This window comes from Mandrillus leucophaeus, unplaced genomic scaffold, assembly GCF_000951045.1.
Source record: "Mandrillus leucophaeus isolate KB7577 unplaced genomic scaffold, Mleu.le_1.0 Scaffold18, whole genome shotgun sequence".
NCBI lineage: Eukaryota > Metazoa > Chordata > Mammalia > Primates > Cercopithecidae > Mandrillus > Mandrillus leucophaeus.
This window is the reverse complement of record NW_012101809.1, coordinates 3,185,851-3,209,896: the sequence shown is the minus strand read 5'-3', so window position 1 is coordinate 3,209,896 and position 24,046 is coordinate 3,185,851. Positions and strand designations below refer to the sequence as shown.

The 24,046-nt window shown below is 40.6% G+C and overlaps 1 protein-coding gene across 1 annotated transcript in view; it reads left to right on the top strand.

Moving 5' to 3' along the window:
• Window positions 1-24,046, top strand: part of LOC105537776 (chromosome unknown open reading frame, human C10orf76) — a 234,786-nt gene that overhangs the window by 96,607 nt on the left and 114,133 nt on the right. Inside the window, exons 21-22 of the mRNA XM_011977448.1 lie at window positions 13,646-13,728; window positions 14,647-14,773. Coding sequence (XP_011832838.1) covers window positions 13,646-13,728; window positions 14,647-14,773 — 210 coding nt within the window. The remainder of the gene's footprint in view (window positions 1-13,645; window positions 13,729-14,646; window positions 14,774-24,046) is intronic.

Here is a 24,046-nt window from a genome sequence, read left to right as displayed (position 1 = left end):
ATACAAGCCCTGACCTACTCCCTGCTGCCACTGTCTGTTTCTATGATGCCTGTCACCATGATATCTGAGTATGTGGGAAAATATATTTAGGCTAATTTTAACTAGAATATGGAAAGGAAAAAGTCCTATTGCTCTGCATTCCCCTGTTTTGAGCAATCACTGTTTTTTACCACATTATAGAAAGTTTGAAAGCTCTTCTCTGATGTCTAGGCAACCCAGATCTCCGAGTCTAAGTAAAAGATTAGATCTTAAAACTCTCCACTGATAGAGGTAGAAAACTAGGTTTTGGAATAAGATCATAGTGAAATAGTTCTTTACCTTTGAGAATAGAATGAAAGCTACAGTCATCTTTGTATCCAGAAAAAATGTCCATTTGCACATGCATATTTTGCATATAGTTTCAGAGTTTCTGGACCCTCTGAAGCCCCTCCATGATCTTGTGTCAAAAACCTGTCTTAATTTTAAGTTCCATAGCCTCCCAATTAATCCTGTTCTCACAAAACATCTTAGTATCTAGGTAATTTTTTTTTTTTTTTGAGAAAGAGTCTCACTCTGTTGCCTAGGCTGGAGAGCAGTGGTGTGATTGCGGGTTCGAACAATCCTCCCACCACAGCCCCCGCCCCAAGTAGCTGGGACTTAAAGGCACGCATCATTATGCCAGGCTAACTTTTGTAAAGATGGAGTTTTACCATGTTGGCCAAGCTGGCCTCAAACTTCTGACCTCAGGTGATCTGCCCTCCTCTGTCTCCCAAAGTGCTGGGATTAAAGGTGTGAGACACTGCACCCGGCCAATATTTTTCTTTGTTTACTGATCACATTGCGTTCCTACTGGGAATTTTAGATGAGCAATCTGCTTTGAACTTCTTGAGGCTATAGACCATTTTGTTCACTATGTCTTATTTTCGGAGTGTTTTCTATAGCATATTGGGTCCCTATTTTAGTATATCACATTGTTTCGCTATGTTTGCTTTTTTTTTTTTTGGAGACAGGATCTCATTCTGTTGCCCAGGCTGGAGTGCAGTGCCATGATCTCAGCTCACTGCAACCTGTCTCCTGGGCTCAAGTGATCCTCCCAACTTAGCCTCCCAAGCAGCTGGGACCATAGGTGCAAGCCGCCATGCTAATTTCATATGTTTTTACAATCATTTGTTTAAATATCTATATTTCCTCTCAAAAAAGTTCCTGGAGGGCAAGGCCTGTTTTTTAATCATTGTTACATCTCTAGCAGACTACTTGGCTATTTATTTATTTATTTTTTGAGACAGGGTCTTGCCCAGGCTGGAGTGCAGTGGCACAATTATGGCTTATTGCAGTCTCGACCTCCCGGGCCCAATGGATCCTCCCACCTTAGCAGCCCAAGGAGCTGGGACTACAGATGCGTACCACCATGCCTGGCTTATTTTCGTATTTTCCTTTTTTTAGAGATGGGGTTTCATCATGTTGCCCAGGTGGTCTTGAAGTCCTGAACTCAAGTGATCTGCCTGCCTTGGCCTCCCAAATTGTTGGGATTATAGGCATGCGCCATATTACCCGGCCTACTTAGCTTTTTAATAGGAACTCAGATAACATTTGGGTGAATAAATAAGTGGATGAATGGATACGTAGGATTTTCATTAATGATGAATCAACATTCTCTAAAAGTAGCACAATGTTGTGTTTGAGCCAAATAATAATAATAATAGTAGGATGTAACTCGTTAATGGTTCTGTTGAGCTGACATCATCACCTTTGATAGGGTCAGCCATCCACCTTAGTTTATTTGATTTGTTGATGTGAAAGAGAGTAGTTAGTAATTTATTTTGTTTTTCTCATTCTTCCTTACCCACAGATGGATGGATTGCTTTTAACCAAGTAAAAATGGAAACTTTGATGGTTTCCAAGCCATTAAACAAAGAATGAGCAGGATGTGCAGAGAGAAGCATGTAGTTGTTGGAGAGGGAAATACTTGGAACAGAGCTTCATGGATTCAGCTTATTTTACTTCCACTGCAGGAAGAAGGGGCATTGGAGAGGCAGCCTACATTTAAATAGTATGAGTTTCCATCGTCTGAAAACATGGGTTGATTTAAAGGCAGATTTATACTGGCATTTTATATTCGACATTTATATATGGATCACAGTTGTTACCCTTTCACTCTCCCACATCCCGGTGATAAGTCATTATTTTTATTCCCATTTGTTGGGGAATGGATTAGAGATATAGAAGGGTTAAGTGACTTGCTAAGGATCGTGGAACCAGACACTAAACAGAGTCATGATTAGAACTTAGAGTTCCTGACTCCTATGCTCAGATACAGATCACTAAGCAACATTTGCCTCCCTGCAGGAAGAAAGGCCCCCTAAGCCCCCAGAACAATCTGTTCAGCTTCACTGTGCTAAGTAACATCCAAAGCATTCACAGCTTTGTGAAAAAGAGAGAAATTGTACATGGCCTGACCTTTTACATATCTACTGGGAAAAATGGAAAACCCAGGGAGTATCACAGCGTTCTAGATCCAGCTGGCTCTGCTATTACTGGCAGAGGCCTATGACTTCTTGGTTAGGTACATCTCAAGACTGGCAATTGAGAGCCTTTTGTTGGAAGCTTGTTTTACTTATAAGTGTTGCCATGCAGGACTGAAATTTTTCAAGAGAAAGGCTGACTCAAGCCATAGATTTATCTGGCAGTTCTTGTGTAGATGTAGCTTTGATAGTTCAGCAGCCCCTCTTGATTTTGAGAAACTATCCTTTGAACTTTTCATTGTATTCTTCTTTTAGTTTAGTTTCTTTTTTAAACTTTTAATTTTGATGTAACTATAGACTTACAGGAAGTTGCAAAAATAGTATGTAGAGTTTCATGTACCCTTCACCCAGCTTCCTCCAATGATGACATCTTATATAACTCTACAACATTGCTTCTTTTAGTTTTGAAGAGAGTATCCAGGCGGGAAAGAACATAGCAGTAAAAACTAGAGTAGATGGGAAGGGGAATTTTGGCAGCTGCTATTTCTATCTTGTTTTTAAAATTGTTCTTCCTCATTCCGCTAAATTTTCTCTGATTTAGGCAAATATGTCACAAGATATATTCTAGACTGATGTGCTTAATTAAGACTGCTCTAGCTTCTATATGCAAAAATAGACTTTTTTCCTCTATGGGTAATCAATTCTTCTCAAAGTTAGAATGTTCTAATTCAGGGGCATTAGAAGGTATCTTTCTGGTTCTATAATGTAGTTATGAAATATTCTCTACAGCAGTAGAGAAAGCCCAAGGACTAAAAAGGAATGCCAGGAAGCTTTTTTCCCTTTCAAATCACTACATTTGGCTGAATCCAAAATTTACACTATTTTGAATCTTTCTCTCATCCCCTCAGAAACTTGGCAGAAGCAAAAGATAAGAATCTCTAACAGGTTTAGCCTGTTACAGGGAGAAAAAGATTCCCACGTAAAAGCCCCCAAAAGAGCAAGAGATCACTTTGTTCTTTTTTCTGTGCATGCAGTCACTTCCTATCCAGAAAAATGTCAACTCTCATAGGCCCATGAGCATTTTGTCAAGTAAAAGGGACAGGGGAAGGATTAGCTGTGCTTTTGGTTACTCTGCCTATACTAGTTTCAAAGGGACATATCATGTGGTTTCATAAGGTATCATCCTTCTCTGGATCTCGAGGGAGCAAGACAAGTCTGTTATTGGTCCTACCTCATTTTGGCAAAAAGTAAAGTTATTGGTTCTGTGTCAGATGGCTCCACTGAGACATGGTCTCATTGACTTTTATATTTCTTAAAGGGTGATTTTGGCTATCACTCATTTGGGAAACGTTGGGGGGAAAGGAGCAGTTGGTATAGGGCCCGAGAAGATGGCAGTGGCTCCTGAGCGTGCTTGGTTAGAGGCAGCTGCACAGAGACCCTACATTTCCCAGAGTCTAGCATCTGGGAACTTTCATGTAGAAACTCATTTTCGTGAAAAAGAAGAGGGTGGGTGCTAATTGTGAGGTTTGCATTATCTGCAAGAAAATGGGGAATGGAAGATGGTTGAGAACCTTATTTATTATTTTTTTTAGCAGATACACATTGACTGCAAGGAAAATGGTAAGGGTGGAAGCAGATTTCCATTTAAAGAAAGGATTTGTTCCATTTCTGACTCATTTAGAGGAATGTGGAACCTTTAGTCAGTGCAGGCTGTTGACATACTGACTTGTGTGCTCTGTTCACCTGGAGAGGCTGATAGCATACAGCCAGAGCCATTTCATTTTCTTGTTTGATTCTTTGGCCTCTGTGTCAGTGAGGTGCTTAGGCTTGCAGCCAGACAGATGCCTTTATTCTGAAAAGCCACCTAGAGTTGTTCCCCCCGCTCCCCACACAACGGAGTCTTGCTCTGTAGCCCAGGCTGGAGTGCCGTAGCACTATCTCAGCTCACTGCAACCTCTGCCTCCCGGGTTCAAGCAATTCTCCTGCCTCAGCCTCCCAACCACCATGCCTGGCTAATTTTTGTATTTTTAGTAGAGACAGGCTTTTACCATGGTGACCAGGCTGGTCTTGAACTCCTTACTTTGTGATCCACCAACCTTGGCCTCCCAAAGTGTTGGGATTACAGGCGTGAGCCACCGCGCCTGGCTGAGTATTTTTAAATTATTCTACTGGCAGGTTTTGGCTTCAGATTCACTCCTGCGCCACTCTGCTGATTGACAGTGAGCCTGCTGATTGCTGGCAATGTCCCTGGGTAATTGGTGATTTTGTCCAGAGATGCTGGAATTGGCTAGAGTTTATAGTGCCTCCAGGGTTTTGGTGGCATTAGCTTGTTACATTAGTGCTATTTTCATCCTGTCCTTTGAGTTTCTTGACATCTGTCCTAAGCAACTGAGATGGTAATATTATTCTTTTATCAATCACTATGAAATTATCCATCTCTCCTAATGAACAGGTTTTGATCTGGGTTCTGTGGTACCTAATCCTAGCTCCATGCCAGGCCACAAAATCGAGTCTGGATGAGTGTTGTCTTTGCTCTTTGTCTTCATAGCATGTAAAAGCTGCTCAAATAGACAGCTTTCTCTGACCTGATTCTTTGGAGACATTTATTTGTGCTCTCCTGGAGGCTGTCTCCTTCCTGTTTTTAATCTTATTTAAATGTCATTCACTTCATTTTGTAATTAAGCCTCCCCTCTGCTTCTTTGAGGCAGGCGCCTGAGCTGCCACTTAATTGTGTCTTCCTGTGGTTGGCTTGTTCCTCTGTGCACCTGGTTTACCTTAATGTGAGGGACAGGTTTTAGTCCTGGAGAAATTCCCATATCCATTATTCATTCTACTCCTACATGGCAACACAATTTGCTGCTACCTTTTTTCCCTCCTCCTGAATTCAAAGGAGGATAGAAAAAATTCTGGGAAAGTCCTCATTGTTTATTAATGCTAGGAACAGTTCTGAAAAAAAGGTTCCTTGTGCGGTGTGTGTTGGGGGGCTGTGTAAGATGGCAGGATTCTCAGATGGATTGTATTCAACTCTTCCTATTCGAAAATTAGGGTAGGCTGGGCGCAGGGGCTCACACCTGTAATCCCAGCACTTTGGGAGGCCAAGGCTGGCAGATCACCTGAGGTCAGGAGCTCGAGACCAGCCTGGTGGAACCCCATCTCTACTAAAAATACACAAATTAGCCGGGCGTGGTGGTGGGTGCCTGTAATCCCAGCTACGTGGGAGGTTGAGGAAGAAGAATTGCTTGAACCCAGAAAGCAGAGGTTGCAGTGAGCCAAGATCACGCTATTGCACTCCAACCTGTCTCAAAAAAAAAAAAAAAAACAAAAAAACAAAAAAAACTCCCAAACCAAAAATTAGCCAGGTGTGATGGTGTATGCCTGCAATCCCAGCTACTTGGGAGGCTGAGGCACAAGAATCACTTGAACCAGGGAGGTGGAGGTTGCAGTGAGCTGGGATTGCGCCACTGCACTCCAGCCTGGGTGACAGAGTGAGACTCTGTCTCAAAAAAAAAAAAAAAAAAGAAAAAGAAAAAAAATTATATTGTCTGCCTCTGCCTCTGGGAATTCACGTGGGACTTAGACAACCATCAGAGTGCCTGGTCCTGGCTCAGCTTCCCAGAACCTGCACAGTCTTCTGTATTCCACCTCCATCTGCATGCAGAAAAGTCAAAACTCTACACACTGACACACTGTTGTCATACTGTTCCACCAAATACGATGCACAGGACTCCCCAGGGAAGGGAACATGGACTGAAGCTGAGTGTGAGACTGGTTGCCTCTAGTACGGTCCAAAGAGACAGCAGTTGTAGCCAATTTGGAGTTCCTGAAAAAGAGCCAAGAAACTAAGTTTTCAAGGGGCCTAATATGAAAGACTTTCCAATGAAGAAATGAGTGTGTATTGAACACTCACTTCCCTACAACTTAAACATATTTAATGTGTAATATAATACCTCAAATATTTTACTGCAGTAATTTCTCAGTTCTTTACTTGGTGCAGAGTAAGAGTACTTGGAGCCTAATTAAGTATAACAGATGAAACAGCAAGGATTAGGAGTCAAACCCAGGGTCTCTAAGGATTTTGTAGGATAGTGTTGGTACTTAGTGCATTGTTAGTTTGGATGGTGAACTTTGGTGATTATTTTGAAGATTGCCATAGTGTTGCTGAAGGCTACTCGGGGTTCATTTTGAATTTGCGTTCCTGCTCAAGTCCATGGGCTCTCTGTTGATTGGGTATATTTGGCTCCTTTCCTTTTCCCTATCAGTGAGGAAGCGTCTTTGTACGTTTGTCCCTGTACTCAGTGTGGTGTACTTTGATGTGAATGTCAGCCAGTCAGTTATGCAGAGGTTACAGAAAGTGAGACTGGAGTGTTTGTGAGGCTCTTGGGAGTGTCTGTGGAAAGAAAGACCTTGACCTCTTGTTTTTCTTTTTAATTGGGGTAAAATAAACATAAAATTTATCATTGTAACTATGTTTAACCATATAGTTCAGTGGCATTAAGTATATTCACATTGTGCAACCATTACTACCTTCCATTTCCAGTACTTTTTTTTATCTTCCCAAACTGAAACTCAGTACTTATTAAACAATAACTCTTTTTTTTTTCTTTCTTTTTTTTGAGATGGAGTCTCACTTTGTTGCCCAGGTGGGAGTGCAGTGGTGCGATCTTGGTGCACTGCAACTTCCGCCTCTGGGTTCAAGTGATTCTCCTGCCTCAGCCTCCCGAGTAGCTGGGACTATAGGTATGCACCACCATGCCAGGCCAATTTTTTTTTTTTTTTTTTTGTAAAAACGGGGTTTCACCATGTTGCATGCTGGTCTTGAGCTTCTGACCTCAGGTAATCCACCTGCCTTGGCCTCCAAAGTGCTGGGATTACAGGTGTGAGCCACCGTGTCTGGCCAGCAATGATACTTAATTCCCCCTTATGCCAGACGCTGGCAACCACTAACTCTGAATTTGATTACTCTGGGTATTTCATTTATGTAGAATTAAACAGCATTTGTCCTTTTGTAACTGGTTTATTTCACTTAGAATAATATCTTCAAGGTTCATCTGTGTTGTCAGAATTTTCTTCCTTTTTAAGGCTGAATAATATTCTGCCATATGTATATACCATATTTTGTTTATTCATTCATCTGTTGATGGACATTTGGGTTGCTTCCACCTTTTGGCTGTTGTGAATGATGCTGCTGTAAACATGGGTGTACAAATACTTACTTGAATTCCTGCAATCTCTTGTTTTTTTTGAGATTGTGTGGGTTTAATTATCTTAGGCCAGTGGAGTGAAGTCCTGAGACATTTAGAGAGATGTACTCTGAGCAGGCGTGGTGGCTCATGCCTGTAATCCTAGTACTTTGGGAGGCCAAGGTGGGCAGATCACTTGAGGTCAGGAGTTTGAGACCAGCCTGGCCAATGTGGCAAAACCTTGTCTTTATTAAAAATGCAAAAATTGCCGGGCATGGTGGCTCACGCCTGTAATCCCAGCACTTTGGGAGGCCAAGGCGGGCAGATCACGAGGTCAGATCGAGACCATCCTGGCTAATACGGTGAAACCCCGTCTCTACTAAAAACACAAAAAATTAGCCAGACGTGGTGGCGAGCGCCTGCAGTCCTAGCTACTTGGGAGGCTGAGGCAAGAGAATGGTGTGAACCCGGGAGGTGGAGCTTGCAATGAGCCGAGATCACACAATAGCACTCCAGCCTGGGCAACAGAGCGGGACTTCGTCTCAAAAAAAAAAAAAAAAGAAGCAAAACTTAGCTGGGCATGGTGATGGGTGCCTGTAATCCCAGCTACCTGGGAGGCTAAGGCAGGAAAATCTCTTGAACCTGGAAAGAGGTTGCAGTGGGCCAAGATCACGCCACTGCACTTCAGTCTGGGCAACAGAATTGAGCTCTGTCTCAAAAAAAAAAAAAAAGAAAGAAAAAAAGAGATGTACTCTGAGCTTACAGGATTTTTCCTTTGGTCACTTTGATATGTGAGGGGCTAATCAGTGGAATTGTGATCAAAGTATGGTTTTTGGTCACAAATATAAATACTGGCCCTAGATAGCTCCTGTATCCCCAACAAATGTTTTTTAAATTGAAGGTTCGGTGGATCCAGTAGTTTCATAGACCGCAGCGGTGGGAGTTCAGAGACCTTCTTCTCCCCAGCATGATTTGTCCTTAATGCAGTTTAGCTCCAATGAGTGTATTGGCTTTGGGTAATTTATTTAACCTTTCTGAATTTTGATTTGCTCATCCATAAAATGGGAACAATAATACCTACTTCATCAGATTGTTAAGAGGATTCAGTGAGAAGAATATACTTTAAGTGCTTTACATAATATCTAGCACCTAGCAGGCACCTAATAAGTGTTACCTTTCCTGCCACTTATGACCATGATGTTTCTCACTTTGAAAAGAGGTGAATGCAGCTTGAGGAAGGTGATTTCTGTAGTTAAATGTCTCTTTTTAAGGTATCAGATAGAGGGTATTAGAAAAAAAGGAAAGTTTGAGATGCTCTGTGTGAGCTTCTGGGCACAGTCATTAACTTGTAGTTGTTGTCACTCTTCTAGAGGAAATTATGCATTCCTCTGTGATTTATCTCTTGGCATTGGTATTTTGGAACAGCCCATTCCAAGGGATGTGGAATATGGGCCCTTGGGTATTATCTCTTAAGGTCTGGAAGGTCTCAACTACCAAGCTTGCCCTTGTCCAAAAGGATATTCTCTGCAACAAGCCATGCCATTCTCTTTTGAGGGAGTGAGCAGCCATTGCTCACCTAGTGGGTAAAGCTGTTTACACAGTATGAAGTTTCTATACCATAAGGTCATGCTTCGTTGGAAATCTCTCAGACCAGGAGTCAGGCCTTTGGTGAAGAATCTCGTGTTAGCCGTTTATCCCCCACTTCATTTTAGAAACTATTATTTAACAATGAGAAACATGATAAAGCAAAGGATTAAATTAAATGGTACATCTTGTCCCTCATATCTTCATAATGACTACTACATTTACTGTACCTGATTGCAAAGTCTTACAGATGTATGACTGATTAACAATACGATGTTTAGGCAATCATCCCCTTATTTTTTAGTTATCTTAACTCTTCCCTGTATGTACTGCTACTTCTGTGAGTGTCCTTGGAACAATTTGGCTGGTCATGTGCCCAGATGGCATCAAGTGGACAAGTGGATCAAGGCCAGTTTTCTAAAAATGTGTGTGTATGTAGAGGGGGTGAGTCAGGAGCCTGCCAGCATGAGCTGTGTGTTGGCACTGAGATTCTGAGTGCCAGTTCTCTGCTGTCCTTGAAACTGCCCTTGACACAGGGCATTTTCTTCTTTGGCCTAAACCTGTCTTTTTTGGCATAAACCCTGTGCAAAACTCAGTCTATAATAGTTTATAAATAAACCTGGTTAATGTTTATACCCATTTTTTTGGTTTTGTTTTGGGCCTAAAGAAAGGGGATCTTGGCTCCCTTTAATGTCCATATCCAGTCATCTTCCATTGGCAGTATCTAATTTTGAAGAAGGCAACACTGACTGAGGGAATTAGGAACAGTTTTAGTTGATAGCTGTGTGCTTAAAAAAAAAAGAGAGAGAAAGCAGCTACAAGGGATAGAGAGGTGGAGGTGAGAGCTGAGATGTAGATAAGACAGTGGAGAGCAGGCCAAGGAGCTGGCAGAGAGCCCTGCTGAGGCGGCTCATGCTGAGCAAAGCTTCTGGGAATCTTTTTGTGCTGCCAGTGAGTGACAGGAATGCAATAATGAGGTATTAAATACTTGTACTTTAACAAGTAGCTGAGGACCAAGGGAAAACGGGGACCAAATACATGAAAATGACATAGAGCAGCTAACAGGAAGAGAAAGTTATAAACCAGAGTCTAGAGAAGTACTGGTAACAGTATAGTCAGCAGGTCTAAGCATACCATTTATAGTAAGCTGCAACCCCACTTTAACAAGCATACTATTTATAGTAAGCTGCAACCCCACTTTAACATTCATCTTGATCTCGTACCTTTATTTGTTTAACCTTTTTTTTTTTTTTTTTTAGACAGAGTCTTGCTCTGTCACCCAGGCTAGAGTGCTGTGGCCTGATCTTGGCTCACTGCAAACTCCGCCTTCCAGGTTCAAGCGATTCTCCTGCCTCAGTCTCATGAGTACCTGGGATTATAGGTGCTCACCACCGCGCCTGGCTAATTTTTGTATTTTTTAGTAGAGACAGGGTTTTACCATCTTGGCCAGGATAGTCTCGAACTCCTGACCTCATGATCCGCCCTCCTTGGCCTCCCAAAGTGCTGGGAATACAGGCGTGAGCCACCGCACCCAGCTTGTTTATCTTCTTAATGGGATGGTAGAAAGAACACTAAACAGGAGACCAGGTTCTAGTCCCAGCTTAGTCACCAGCTAGTTTGGGGTGGGGGTGGAATGGGGCATGGAGTTTTCTTATCAAAAAATGAGGAAATTGGATTAAATAACCTAAGGTATTTTCTCTAAAAATCTATAATCAGCTATGTCAAAGCCTCACAGACTTAAAACTCCCATCATATCAGGTCAGAAGCTAAAATCTGTGTGTAGTGCTGTATAGGACACTGAGCAGTTGATATAGCGAGTGTGAAGTCAGGGAGATGATGATGGAGAAAAGCACTATTTCATGGGATATTTGGGACATTCTCTTTTGAAGAAGAGTTACCATCTGTGATGTCAGAGGTTTCATTTTAGTTGCCTGTTAAATTCTCTGTAGAGAAAATTCTCTCTTTTTTTTTTCTTTTTTTTTTGAACAAAGAGTCTCACTCTGTCGCCCAGGGTGGAGTGCAGTGGTGTGATCTTGGCTCACTGCAACCTCTGCCTCCTGGGTTCAAGCAATTCTTCTGCCTCAGCCTCTCGAGTAGCTGGAACTACAGGCTCATGCCGCCATGCCAAGCTAATTTTTTGTGTTTTAGTAGAGACAGGGTTTCACCCTGTTGCCCAGGCTGTTCTCGAACTCCTGAACTCAGGCAACCTGCCTGTCTTGGCCTCCCAAAGTGCTAGGATTACAGGCGTGAGCCACCGCGCCTGGCCCCTGTAGAGAATTCTTACTTGCAGGTGAGAAGACCTTGGTTCTTTGGGGAGCAGAATATCTGACCTGCATTTTCAGGGGCAGAATGCAAGCCGCTCTGGCACTGACTCTCAGAGTATTGCAGTACTGGACTCTCCCTTTCAGTACTCTGGCTCTGCTAATGCCTGTGGCTGTTGGGACACAGGTTGTCTCTTGGCCTGTGCCAGAATTGCTGTCTTCCTCCTCTAATATTTATCACTTTGTCATCCTGGACTCTGAATCCCAGAGATCAAGACTAGCTACAGTCCAGCAGAGGAGCAATAAATCATTGCTCCCGCATCCTTTTCTCCAGGTTTCCTGCCCTTTAATTACCACATAGCCACTGCTGAGGCTGCATCTCTGTGCTGTGTGGTGCTGGGGACAAAAGCCCTTGTTGATTGGATGTGTACAAAAGCTGCTTTGTCTCTAGCCATTACGTTTTACAGAACGCCATGCATGCTGCCCATCCTTTCTCTCACCTCTGTGAGTTTATAGAGTCCGATTGTCAGGTATATCATTAACAGGGCTTGTCTAAGCTCTGGGGATTAGGTGGTGGGGTGGGCAGTCCCTACGTGGCTCAGCACGGTGATCTTCTTTAAGGGGGGAAGTTTGGGTTAGTCATTTTTATGTGGATTTTAGCTAGGCCCCTTATTCCTGTGCTCCTTGTAGGAGCTAAGCAGGTTGTGTGATCCTGAATGGGCTCCATGGAGCCTTTTTTTCCCTGCAGTCCAACAGATCACTTGATCACTTAACAGACACCATTAAAAGGGCCAGCTGCCTATCATTTGCCTTTTCATTATGAAACCCCAGAGAACTCAAATCGGGGCCGCGGTAAAGAGTTTATAAATGAAGATGCCTGTCTCCTTCATGCCTGGCAAGGCTTTTTTGCTATTTGAGGGGAAGATTCAGGCTTTAGAAACAGAATGTGGGTGAAGCCAGCCTCTTGTACTTTCCTTGCCTGCTCTTTCTTTACTGTACCTGTGCTTTTAAAGGATTGAGAGTGAGGGGTGTTGTGTGGCAGGCAGCAAGAGTCTGGAGAGTCTCACTCCTACTCATTATTCCCTGCTGTTCCAAATCAAAGCTCACATCTCTTCTTTAAGAGTAGTAAACTTCACACAAAACTCTGAGATCATGGGAGAATGAACTTCTTTGCTGGCAAAGAAGCAGATATGGTCCTAGAAAAAGAGAGGTCAAGCCTTTTCTTGGGTCTGTGGAAGGTAGGGGTTTGAGAGGGAGAAGACAGAAGGACCACAGATTGCCTGCAGCTACTGAACCCCTTTTATAGTATCCCATCAAGTAGGGGAGGTAGGTACAGGAGCATTATCTGAGATGGGCAGAGAAGCAGGACTCATTTTGTGGACAAAGTGTGCTAGGTGAATGAGTATAAGGTAACTGATAACTTCTTTTATGCTTAATATTTATTTGCAAAATAGTCTGAAGCTGCACTGTTAACCTAGGGACTTGGCAGTCAGTCTCTACTGAGGTTGCTTGGGTTTTAGAAATCTCTCCCCTCACTAAGAGTTGCCAAGCAGAAAGAGATTTCAGTAAATGTTGTCGTGGTCACAAGCGGTCAGTGCAAGCTTCACTTTGTTTGGATAGTTAGAGCAGTTAAGGGCTTTTTTTCTCTTTATGAGCTCTCCTCATCTAGAGCTGCAGCCCAGCTGTAGGTTCTACAGTATAGCTGCCACGTCTGGTGACCACTTAGATTGGATACATATTCCTCGTAGCAATGATGTCTGAAACAGATACATGTCTAAAGCTTGGTGACAATAGAAGCTAGCAGCTGAGGGTGGAAGGGGGACCCTCATTTTCAGCTGTAAATTGAGCAAGTTTGATGGGGAAATCACCACGTGGGAGTAAATTTGAAACGCCAAGATGTCAGTTTTATAGTCAAATTTCTGAGCTTAATTGCTATTTAAGAAGTGGCAAAAAGAAGTAGATATTTAACAACCTTCCATGAGCAGATAAGCAGACACGTGCTTGGGAAGGTGAGTGCTTTCCTCAAATATACCTACCTTACCTGCTTTTTAAAAGACCTTGGTGGCTGAGACTCACTCACTGTAACCCCCCAGATTTTTTTAGAGCTAGTCTGTTTTTAATTTAATTTTATTAATCATGGTTTGAATAGCTTGTTGATGTCTTTTTTTTTTTTTTAAAGCCTTGATAAATTTGCTGAAGTTCCTTATGTCAAACGAGACTGTACTTTTGGCCAAACACAACATTTTTACTTTAGCCCTTATGGTGAGTATCAAAACAAATACTTCTTTTTCTGAAGCCATATGCTAAGGCAGAAATGAACTGGTTTGAAACAGGAGCTGGTGGTCTGGAGACTAAGCCATAGAGGGAACCAGACCTATATATATATTTTTGGATCAGAATCTGGACTGGTGGTCCCCACTCTCACCTATGTCTTTGGCATGACTCTCTTTCCTTCATGAAAATATATCATCTGGCAGGGGTGGGTATAGGTTAGATCTCTCTGTATGAATAGTGAGCCTTGGTCCCAACTGAGAGACTACTGTATACTACTGCGGTCTCTATGTTGGTAAATAGCAGACCCTCTGAAGGTTCCATCATGGCTGCACTTGGTTTCTGAGGGACATTACAGATGATTGTTTATCTGGCTGGTTATTTGGGATAGAAGGAGGCCATTGTGCAGTTTGACTATCTTCTTAGGATATTATACAATGTGTTCTTAAATGTTCAACATTAGAGGGAAAAAAGTCTTGATTCATAGCATTTGCTGAGTTTCATTGTAGAGCTACACCCACCATGGCCAATTTCAAGCTATCAATGTGATATCAGAGTCATGCAGAATTGGGAAGCAATGTGCAGTAGCACACCATTATATGAGATTTCCACCACACAGATATAATAGTTATAAATCTCCAGAGCATAGGTTATAGTAAAAGGTAGAAAATAATTAGGAAGTGATAAGTTTTTAGTATTTATTACTTTCATTTTAATATAATTTATTTAATTATAAGTTTATATGAATGAAATTTTTAATAATGACTGTGTTTAATAACTGGCTTACAAAATTCATGAAATTTTATAGTCAACTCTTGTGTGACAGTAAGAGCTGGCTACAGCACACCACTGATAATTTCTAGTCTTCATAGCCTGATGCCTATATATGGGCCTTTCTTTCTTTTTTAGATTGTGAACCTATTTAATATGTTTATCACATATGGTGACACATTTCTGCCAACCCCCAGCAGCTATGATGAACTTTACTATGAGATTATCCGCATGCACCAGAGCTTTGACAACCTCTACTCCATGGGTAAGCTGCCTTTTCTTTTTACTCCTCTTTCCACCGTTTGTCTAGCTTTTGGCATGTAAGAGGAAAAGACTATGAAAGATTCTCCTCTAGTTGTTTGGTGCCTTGTGTGGCACAGAAATATAGTAGCTTCCTCTTCTCAGGCAATAGGAAGGTATGTTGGGGCCTTTTTGCCTTCAGGAATTCAGATTTCATCTCAGTATAAAGCTGGTTAGCAGCCCTTTGTTGCTGTTTGTGAGAGAGAGAGCGAATAGGGAGGCTTGTGGATTCATTGAATGCCAGGGAGAAGGAGGTGAAGGAGTGGGTGGGAATTGACAGCAGCAAATAAAAGAACTTGGATCCCAGAACACTGTGTAATTTGAGGATGTCCAGGATTTTAAGGAATCTTAGTGTACCTATGTATTTTTAGCATAACTTACAAGTGGAAGTGGGCATTAGATAAAAATCTTTTTTTGGAAATCTTTTGGTGATTGGCTCACTGAAATGTACTCTCCAGCTATAGCAAGTATAACTTATTTCTGAAAGAAGTCATATGTCCCCATAAGTTTGGGATAAGGGCCTAGTTAATTCCACCTGTAGTATAAAGGTTAAGGAAAAATCTCTGTAGATTGCACAGAAACAGCCACTCAGTAAAACTATCTTATTTTTAAAACCCAAATTTATTAGCTTTATTGAAGTATAATAGATATGTAAACTGTACACATTTTAATTATACAAATTTTAATGAGTCTTGATATATGTGTATGTATGTGAAACCATCACAATGATCAGGATAATAACCATATCCATCACCTCCCAAGTTTCTTTGTATCTCTTTAGAATCCTCTCATGTCTTCTTCACCTCCTTCACCCACTGTGCCTCATCCTTGGGCAACCACTGATTTGCATCTGTCACTGTAGATTAGTTTGCTTCATCCTTTGTGATGAGATTAATTGTGAAAACCCCAACCTCTCCTTGGGACTCCTGTATCATGAGAAAAGTGGAGAGGATTTGGAACAAGTACCAGGAGAAAGAATAGAAGCAGCAGTAGAAAAGAAGGATTGCCTGGGAGGAAAATATTTTTTTTCTAGTATACTTTATTTTTTAGAGCAGTGAAGGAAAACTTTTAAGAGAACTTTATAAGAGAACCTTTGCTATAATGTCTTAGGCAGTGCAAGTAGGGCCTTGTATTAGTAGGATGTTTTCAATGGCAAGTATCAGAAAACTCGGACTTAAAACTATCTTAAAGAGTAGGAAAATTATATGAAATTCTAGAATGGTATGATCAGTTGCTCAACAATGTCTGTAAGGACCCAGGTTTTGAAAGTATCTCTTCTCTCTCATTGTAATAGTTTTAGCATCAAGTCAGTTGCCCATGCAACAGCAAGTTTCAGTTGTCCCATCAAGACCCATCTCTTTTTTTTTTAGGAGCTTGGCAGCCTTACATAAGAACTCTCTAATAGACTTTACGTTGGCTAGATGTGCTCAGGATACCCTAGTGTGGTTTGCATCTGCCTGGCTTCACCAACTTCCTGAGAATGTAGAATGCAGAATTTTCCAAGAGTAAAGAGCTGCCCCAGCGGTTTTAGCACTCATTGGTAGATGAATAAACATGCTTTTCAATGAGGAAAGGAAAGAGTTGGAATTGGGGAGATATTTTATAAAAGTCTGACATACCTGCTCAGCGGGACCACATGTAACTAATCAAATGAGATAAACCCTTGTAGCTATAGCAACAAGATAAGAGAAGATACCTGTGAATGTCTAAATCTGCCAAGGGAATAAAAATGTTAACCAGGAGGGCACAAATAGGAAAGTGAAAATTTTCAACAACTGAAACACAGCAAACAGTAGGAGGTGGCATGTTTCAGTGCTCTGTTTTATATAAACTTCTGGTGAAAAAAACCATGTTTTTTATTAACCTTTTTGAGGCATAATTTACATCCATGGCAGAAACCATCCTTTTAAATGTACAGTTTTGAGTTTTGACAAATGCATATAGTAGTGTAATTATCACAAAAATCAAGATATAGAAGAGTTTCACTATCCAAAAAATTTCCCTTGTGTTCCTATGAACACATAGGAACTCACATGTGAGTTCCTCCGTCTACTCACAACCCCGAGGAACCACTGATCTGTTTTCTGTTCTCATGGTTTTGCCTTTTCCAGAATATCTTATAGATGGAATCATATAACCTGTTGAGTCTGGCTTCTTTCATATAGTATTTCATCTGAAATTTATCCATGTCATTGCGTGTATCAGTAGTTCCTTCCTTTTTACTACAGAGTAATATTTCATTGTATGAATTACCATCTTAGTTTGTCCATTTGTCAGGTTAAGGACATTTGTAAGGTTTCCAGTTTTTAGCAATGATAAATAAAGCTCCTGTTAACATTCTTATACATTAGTGAATACAGGGTTTTTTTTGTTTCTGTTTTTTCTTGAGACAGGGTCTTGCTCTTTCACCCACGGTGGAGTGCAGTGGCACAATTATGGCTCACTGCAGCTTTGACCTCCTGAGCTCAAACAATCCTCCCACCTCAGCCTTCCAAGTAGCTGGGACTACAGGTACATGCCACCACACCCGGCTACTTTTTGTAATTTTAGTAGAGACAGGGTTTCGCCATGTTGCCCAGGCTGGTCTTGAACTCCTGGGCTCAAGCAATCTACCCATCTCGGCCTCCCAAAGTGTTGAGATTACAGGTGTGAGCCACTGTGCCCAGCATGAACACAAGTTTTTATTTCACTTGGCTATGTGCCTAGCAATGGGATTTTGGGGTGTTGTGGTATGTTTTAACTGTATAAGAAACCACCAAACCATTTTCCAAAGTGATGTTCTATTTTACATTCTCTCCAGCAATGCATGAGAGCTGTCATCATTCCATATTGTAACCAGCACTTGATATTCTCCACTTTTGTTTTTTTGTTTTTTTTGTTGTTGTTGTTGCTATTGTTTGCTTGTAGATATATAGTGCTACCTCATTGTGTTTTTAACTTTGCATGAGTAATGATGTTGAGCATCTTTTCCTGTCCTTATTTGCCATCCATATATCTTCTTTGGTGAAGTATTTGCTCATTATCTTTTGCTCATTTGAAAAAAAAAAAGGGGGGGGGCTGGGTACGGTGGCTCACGCTTGTAATCCCAACACTTTGGAGTCCAAGGCGGGAGGATTAAGACTAGCCTGGCTAACATGGTGAAACCCCATCTCTACTAAAATTGCAAAAATTAGCCAGGCATGGTGGCACACACCTGTAGTCCCAGCACTTTGGGTGGCCGAGGTAGGCAGATCACTTGAGCTCGGGAGTTCGAGACCAGCCTGGGCAACATGGCAAAACCCTGTCTTTACCAAAAATACAAAAATTTATCTAGGCGTGGCAGTGCATGCCTATGGTCCCAGCTACTTGGGAGGCTGAGGTGGGAGGATCACTGGAGCCCAGGAGGCTGAGGTTGCAGTGAGCTGAGATTGTACCACTGCACTCCAGCCTGTGTGACAGAGTGGGACCCTATCTCAAGAAAAAACAAAAAACAGTACACACCAATGTTTATAATAGCACCATTCACAAGTGGCCAAAAGGTGGAAGCAACTCAAGTGTCCATTGACAGATGAATAGATAAACAAAATGTGGTATATACACCCAGTGGGATATTAGGCAGCCTTCAAAAGGAAAGAAGTCCTGTTACATGCTACGGTGTGTATGAACCTTGAAGATATTGTGCTGAGTGAAATAAAGCAGTCACAAAGGGGTGGTACTTATATGAGGTATCCAAAGTAGTTAAATTCACAGATATGGAAAGTAGGATGATGATTACCAGGGGCTTTGGGAGGAGACAAAGAGAGTTGCTTAATGTGTGTAGAGTTTCAGTTCTACAAGGTGAAGAAGTTCTGGAGATCTGTTTTACAACAATGTAAATGTACTTAACACCTAAATTGTATACTTAAAAATGGTTAAGAGCAGCTGCTCCAAAAGTAAAGTATCTCAGTCATTCACGGTCAGTTAAAAAGATTGAACTTCTCTTTTCCCCCTTCTTACTACTGCCATTGATGAGTCTTTTTTGAAAAAATGGTTAAGAGGGTAAATTTTATGAGATGTGTGTGTTTCTTTTCTTTTCTTTTCCTTTTCTTTTTCTTTTTCCTTTTCCTTTTCTCTTTCTTTTCTTTTCTTTCTTTTTTTTTTTTTACCACATAAAAACAAACCTAAACTCTAAAGTGTATTTAGATTCTACCAATTTTTCTACTAATGTCCTGTTTGTATTCCAGGATCCCATCCATGTTACCACATTATATTTAGTCATCGTGACTCCTTAGTCTTCTCTGGTCTGTGACTGTTTCTTTGTGTTTCCTTGTTTTTTTGTGACCCTGATAGTTTTCAAGAATGTTCCTTGATTTGGGTTTGTCTTGTGTTTTACTCATGGTTTGACTTGGATTGTGGATTATAGAGAAAAATGCCACACAGTCCAAGTACCCTGACTTACCACTGATGATACTAATCTTGATCACTTGGTTAAGGTAGTGTTTGCCATGTTTCTCCACCGCAGAGTTGTAATTTTTTCTACTTTTTCATAGTCTATTCTTTATTTTCTTTTCTTTTTGTTTTTATCATGGAAGCAAATCACTAAATGCAGCCAACATAAAAAGTTAGGGGATAGGGAGGTTAAGCTCCACCACCTGCAGAAAAGAGTATCTGTATAAGTTATTTAGAACTTTTCTGTAAGAATTTGGTTGCTGCTGCTGCTGCTGCTGTTTGTTCTTATTGTTATTTTTGTTCTTCTTCTTCCTCCTCCTCATCCTCCGCCCCCCTCCCCCAACCGCCTTGCTTCCTTCCTTTCTTCCTTCCTCCTTTTTTTTCTTGTTTTGAGACGGAGTCTCACTCTGTTGCCCAGCCTGGAGTGCAGTGGCACAATCTCGGCTCACTGCAACCTCCACCTCCTGAGTTCCAGGAATTCTCCTGCCTCAGCCTCCCAAGTAACTGGGATTACAGGCCTACACCTCCATACCTGGCTAATTTTTTTTATTTTTAGTAGAGGTGGGGTTTCACCATGTTGGCCAGGCTGGTCTTGAACTCCCAACCTCAAGTGATTTGCCCTCCTCAGCCTCCCCAACATGCTGGGATTACAGGTGTGAGCCACTGTGCCTGGCTTTCTTCTTTTTTTTGAAACAGTGTCTTGCTCTGTCACCCAGACCGGAGTGCAGTGACTCAATCACAGCTCATTGCAGTTTTGACCTTCAGGGCTCAAGCAGTCCTCCCACCTCCACCTCCTGAGTAGCTGGTGTACGTCACCATGCCTGGATAATTTATTTTTGTTTTTTTGTATAGATGAGGTTGCCCTATGTTGCCCAGGTAGGTCTTGAACTCTTGGGCTCAAGCGATCCTCCTGCCTTGGCCTCCTAAAGTGCTGAGATTACGGGCATGAGCCACTGCACCCAGCAAGTATATGTTTTAATCAAAAGCTTACTGGAGTTTTGATTGGGACTATGGCAAACCTATAGATCATTTTGGGGAAAGCTGATATCTTGATAATGTACCTTACAATCCCTGACAAAATATATCTTTTTTTTAAAATTTATTTTATTTATTTATTTTTTTGAGACGGAGTCTCGCTCTGTCGCCCGGGCTAGAGTGCAGTGGCCGGATCTCAGCTCACTGCAAGCTCCGCCTCCCGGGTTTACGCCATTCTCCTGCCTCAGCCTCCCGAGTAGCTGGGACTACAGGCGCCCGCCACCTCGCCCGGCTAGTTTTTTGTATTTTTTAGTAGAGACGGGGTTTCACCGTGTTAGCCAGGATGGTCTCGATCTCCTGACCTCGTGATCCGCCCGTCTCGGCCTCCCAAAGTGCTGGGATTACAGGCTTGAGCCACCGCGCCCGGCCCAAAATATATCTGTTTATTGAAGTCTTTGATTTTTCACACCAATGTTTTGTTGTTTTCAACATGAAAATCTTGCATATATTCTATTAGATTTATCTTAATGTATTACATGGCATTTGGTGCTATTAGTATTTTTGAAAATTTTAATTTTTAATTGTTCATTGCCAATATGCAGAAAAACTAATTTTTTAGTTTTTACTATGACAGCTTTATGAGGTATGATTCACCTGCCATATAATCTGCCCATTAAAGCATACAATTTGATGAGTTTCAGTATAGTCAGAGAGTTGTACCACCATCACCACAATGAACTTTGGAGCATTTTCATCACCCCAACAGGAAACCTACCCATGAGAGGTGACCCCATTTACTGCAATCTCCTGAGCCCTAGGCAATCACTAATCTATTCTCTGTGTCTGTAAATTTGCCTATTCTGGACATTTTATATAAATGAAATCATACAATATGTGGTCTCTTGTGACTGGCTTCTTTTATTTTGGATCTTTTCAAAGCTTATCCATGTTGTATCCATGAAGTAACAGTACTTTGTTCCCTTTTTACTGTGGAACAATATTACATTGTATGGATATACCACGTTTTATTTATCCATTCATCAATTGGTAGACATTTAGGTTGCTTCTACTTTTTGCTGTTCTGAATTATCCTGCTGTGAGCATCCATGTACGGATTTTTGTGTGGGCATGTTTTCATTCTGTTGAGTATATACCTAGGAGCAGAATTGCTAGGTCATATGGTAACTCTGTGTTTATAACCTTTTGAGGAACTGCCACACTGTTTGACCGTCCTCACTTTTCCAATGTGGGTGTACCATTTTACACAAGCAAGAAACAATGCTGATTTTTAGTCTTGTATCCTGTTATCTTGCTATTTTTGATCTTGTATCCTGTCATCTCACTTACTAGGTTTACTAGTTTTTGTAACCTTTTTGGGATTTTCTACGTAGACATTCATGTTGTATGTAAATGTTGTGTGCCTTTTATTTCTTTTTCTTGCCTTATTGTACTGGTTACAGCCTCCACTGCTGTGTTAAATTAGAGGGTAAGGATGGACATACTTGCCTTGTGTCCAGTCTTAAGGTGAAAGGATTAAGGTTATCCTCTATTAAATGTGATGTTACGTGTAGGTTGTTCATAGATGCCCTCTGTCTGGTTGAGGAAATTCCATTTTATTTCCTGAGAATTGTTGTCATTAATGAATGTTGAATTTTGTTAAACATTCTCTAGCATTTATTGACATGATTACATGGTTTTCCTACTATTGTCTGTTAGCATAGTGATTGATTTTTAAATGTTGACCAACCCCACATGATTATAACCTATTATTTTTACGTATTATTATATTCAGTTTGCTAGTATTCATGAGATATATTGGTCTGTAGTTTTACTTTCTTAAAATGTCTTTTTCTGGTTTCAATGTTAGTTAATTTTGGCCTCATAATATGAATTGGGAAGTGTTCTCTCATCACTCATCTTCTATTTTCTAGAATAATTTGTTTAAGAGTGGTTTATTTCTTAAACGTTTGGTAAAATTTACCAGTGAAGCCACTGCATCTGGAGTTTACTTTCTTGGAAGATTTTAAACCATAAGTTCAATTTATTTAATAGGTACAGGACTATTTAAGTTATCTATTTAGCAGTGACCTTTAGAAGTTTGTGTCTTTGAAGAAGTTTGTTTTATTATGTTGTCACTTTTATGGGGCATACAGTTGTTTGTAACATTCACTTTTAATGTCTGTAGGGTCTGTACTCAGCTTCCCTCTTTCATTCCCTATATTGGTAATTTGTATTTTTTCTTTTTTTTTTCTTCGTCAGTTTGGGTAGATATTTATCAAGTTTATTGATTTCCCCTCAGAGAACCAGCTTTTGGTTTTATTGATTTTTTCTCTGTCATTTTTATGTTTTATTGATTTATGCTCTTTATTTTCTTCTTATTGCTTGCTTTGAGTTTAATTTGCTCGTTTTTTGCTAGTTTTTTAGGGTGCAAGCATAGTTCATTGATATGAGACTTTTCTTTTTTTCTAATATAAATATTTTGTACTATGCATTTCCCTTTAAGTACTGCTTTAGCTGCAGCTCATAAATTTTTTTATTATATTTTTATTGTCTTTCAAGTTCAATGTATTTTCTCATTTCCCTTGAATTTCTTCTTTGACTTTTGAAGTTTTTAGAAATGTGTTGCTTAATTTTCAGATACTCAGGGATTTTCCAGATATTCTTCTGTTAGTAATTTCTAGTTTAGTTTAGTTTTGGCCCAAGAATATTGTTTGTATTATTTCAATGCTTTGAAATTTATTGAGACATGTTTTATGGCCCAGAGTATGGTGTATCTTGGTAAATGGTCCATTCCACATGCACTTGTATTTTGTTCTTGGTGGGTAGAGAGTTCTGTAAGTTTCAGTTTGGTTGAGTTGTATGATGATATTGTTCTCTGTTTTCACAAATTTTTCTGAGACAGAGAAGATTGTTGAAACATTCAGCTGTAATTGTGAGTTTGTCTGTTTTCCCGTTTTGGTTCTTTTCACTTTTTGGTTCATGTGTTTTGTAGCTCTGCTGTTAGATAGATATACATCTAGGATTATTATATCTTGGCAAATTGACTCTTTTATCATTATATAATATCCTCCTTCACCCTGGTAGTATTCCTTGTTCTGAATTCTGCTTTGTCTGACTTTAATACAGCCACTCTGGCTTTTTAAATTGTTAGTATCTGCATGCATACCTTAATTTTTTTTCTTTTTAGAAGTGAGTTCTTGCTATATAGCTTGAGTACAGTGGCTATTCACAGATGTGGTCATAGTGCAATACATCCGCAAACTCTTGGGCTTAACTGATCCTTCTGCCTCAGCCTCCTGAGTAGCTGGGACTATAGGCACATACCACTGTGGCTGGCTTATATATTTTCCTGTTAGCTGTATTTTTATATTTAAAGTGTCTGTCTTGTACACAGCCTACAGTTGGGTCTTGTTTATTATCCAGTCTGACAATCTCTATCTTATTTGGCATATTATCCATGCATATTTACAATGCAATAATCAATATAGTTTCAGTTCTACCACTTATTTTGTTTGCCCCTCCCCCCACTTTCTGGCTCTTCTGTACCTGCTTTTCTGCTTTCTTTTGGATAATTTGAATATATTTAAATTTTCCATTTTAATTTATTAGTTGGCTTTTTGGCTATATTTGTATTTTTTAGCAGTTACTGTAAGATAACATTGTATATACCTTTTGCAGTCTACTTAAAGTTAGCATTGTACCACTTCAATAAAGTGTAGAAACTTTGCTACTATATAGGGTCTATTTATTTATTTATTTATTTTTTAGTTTCGCTCTTGTTGCCCAGACTGGAGTGCAATGGCACAATCTCGGCTCATCGCAACCTCTGCCTCCGGGGTTCAAGTGATTCTCCTGC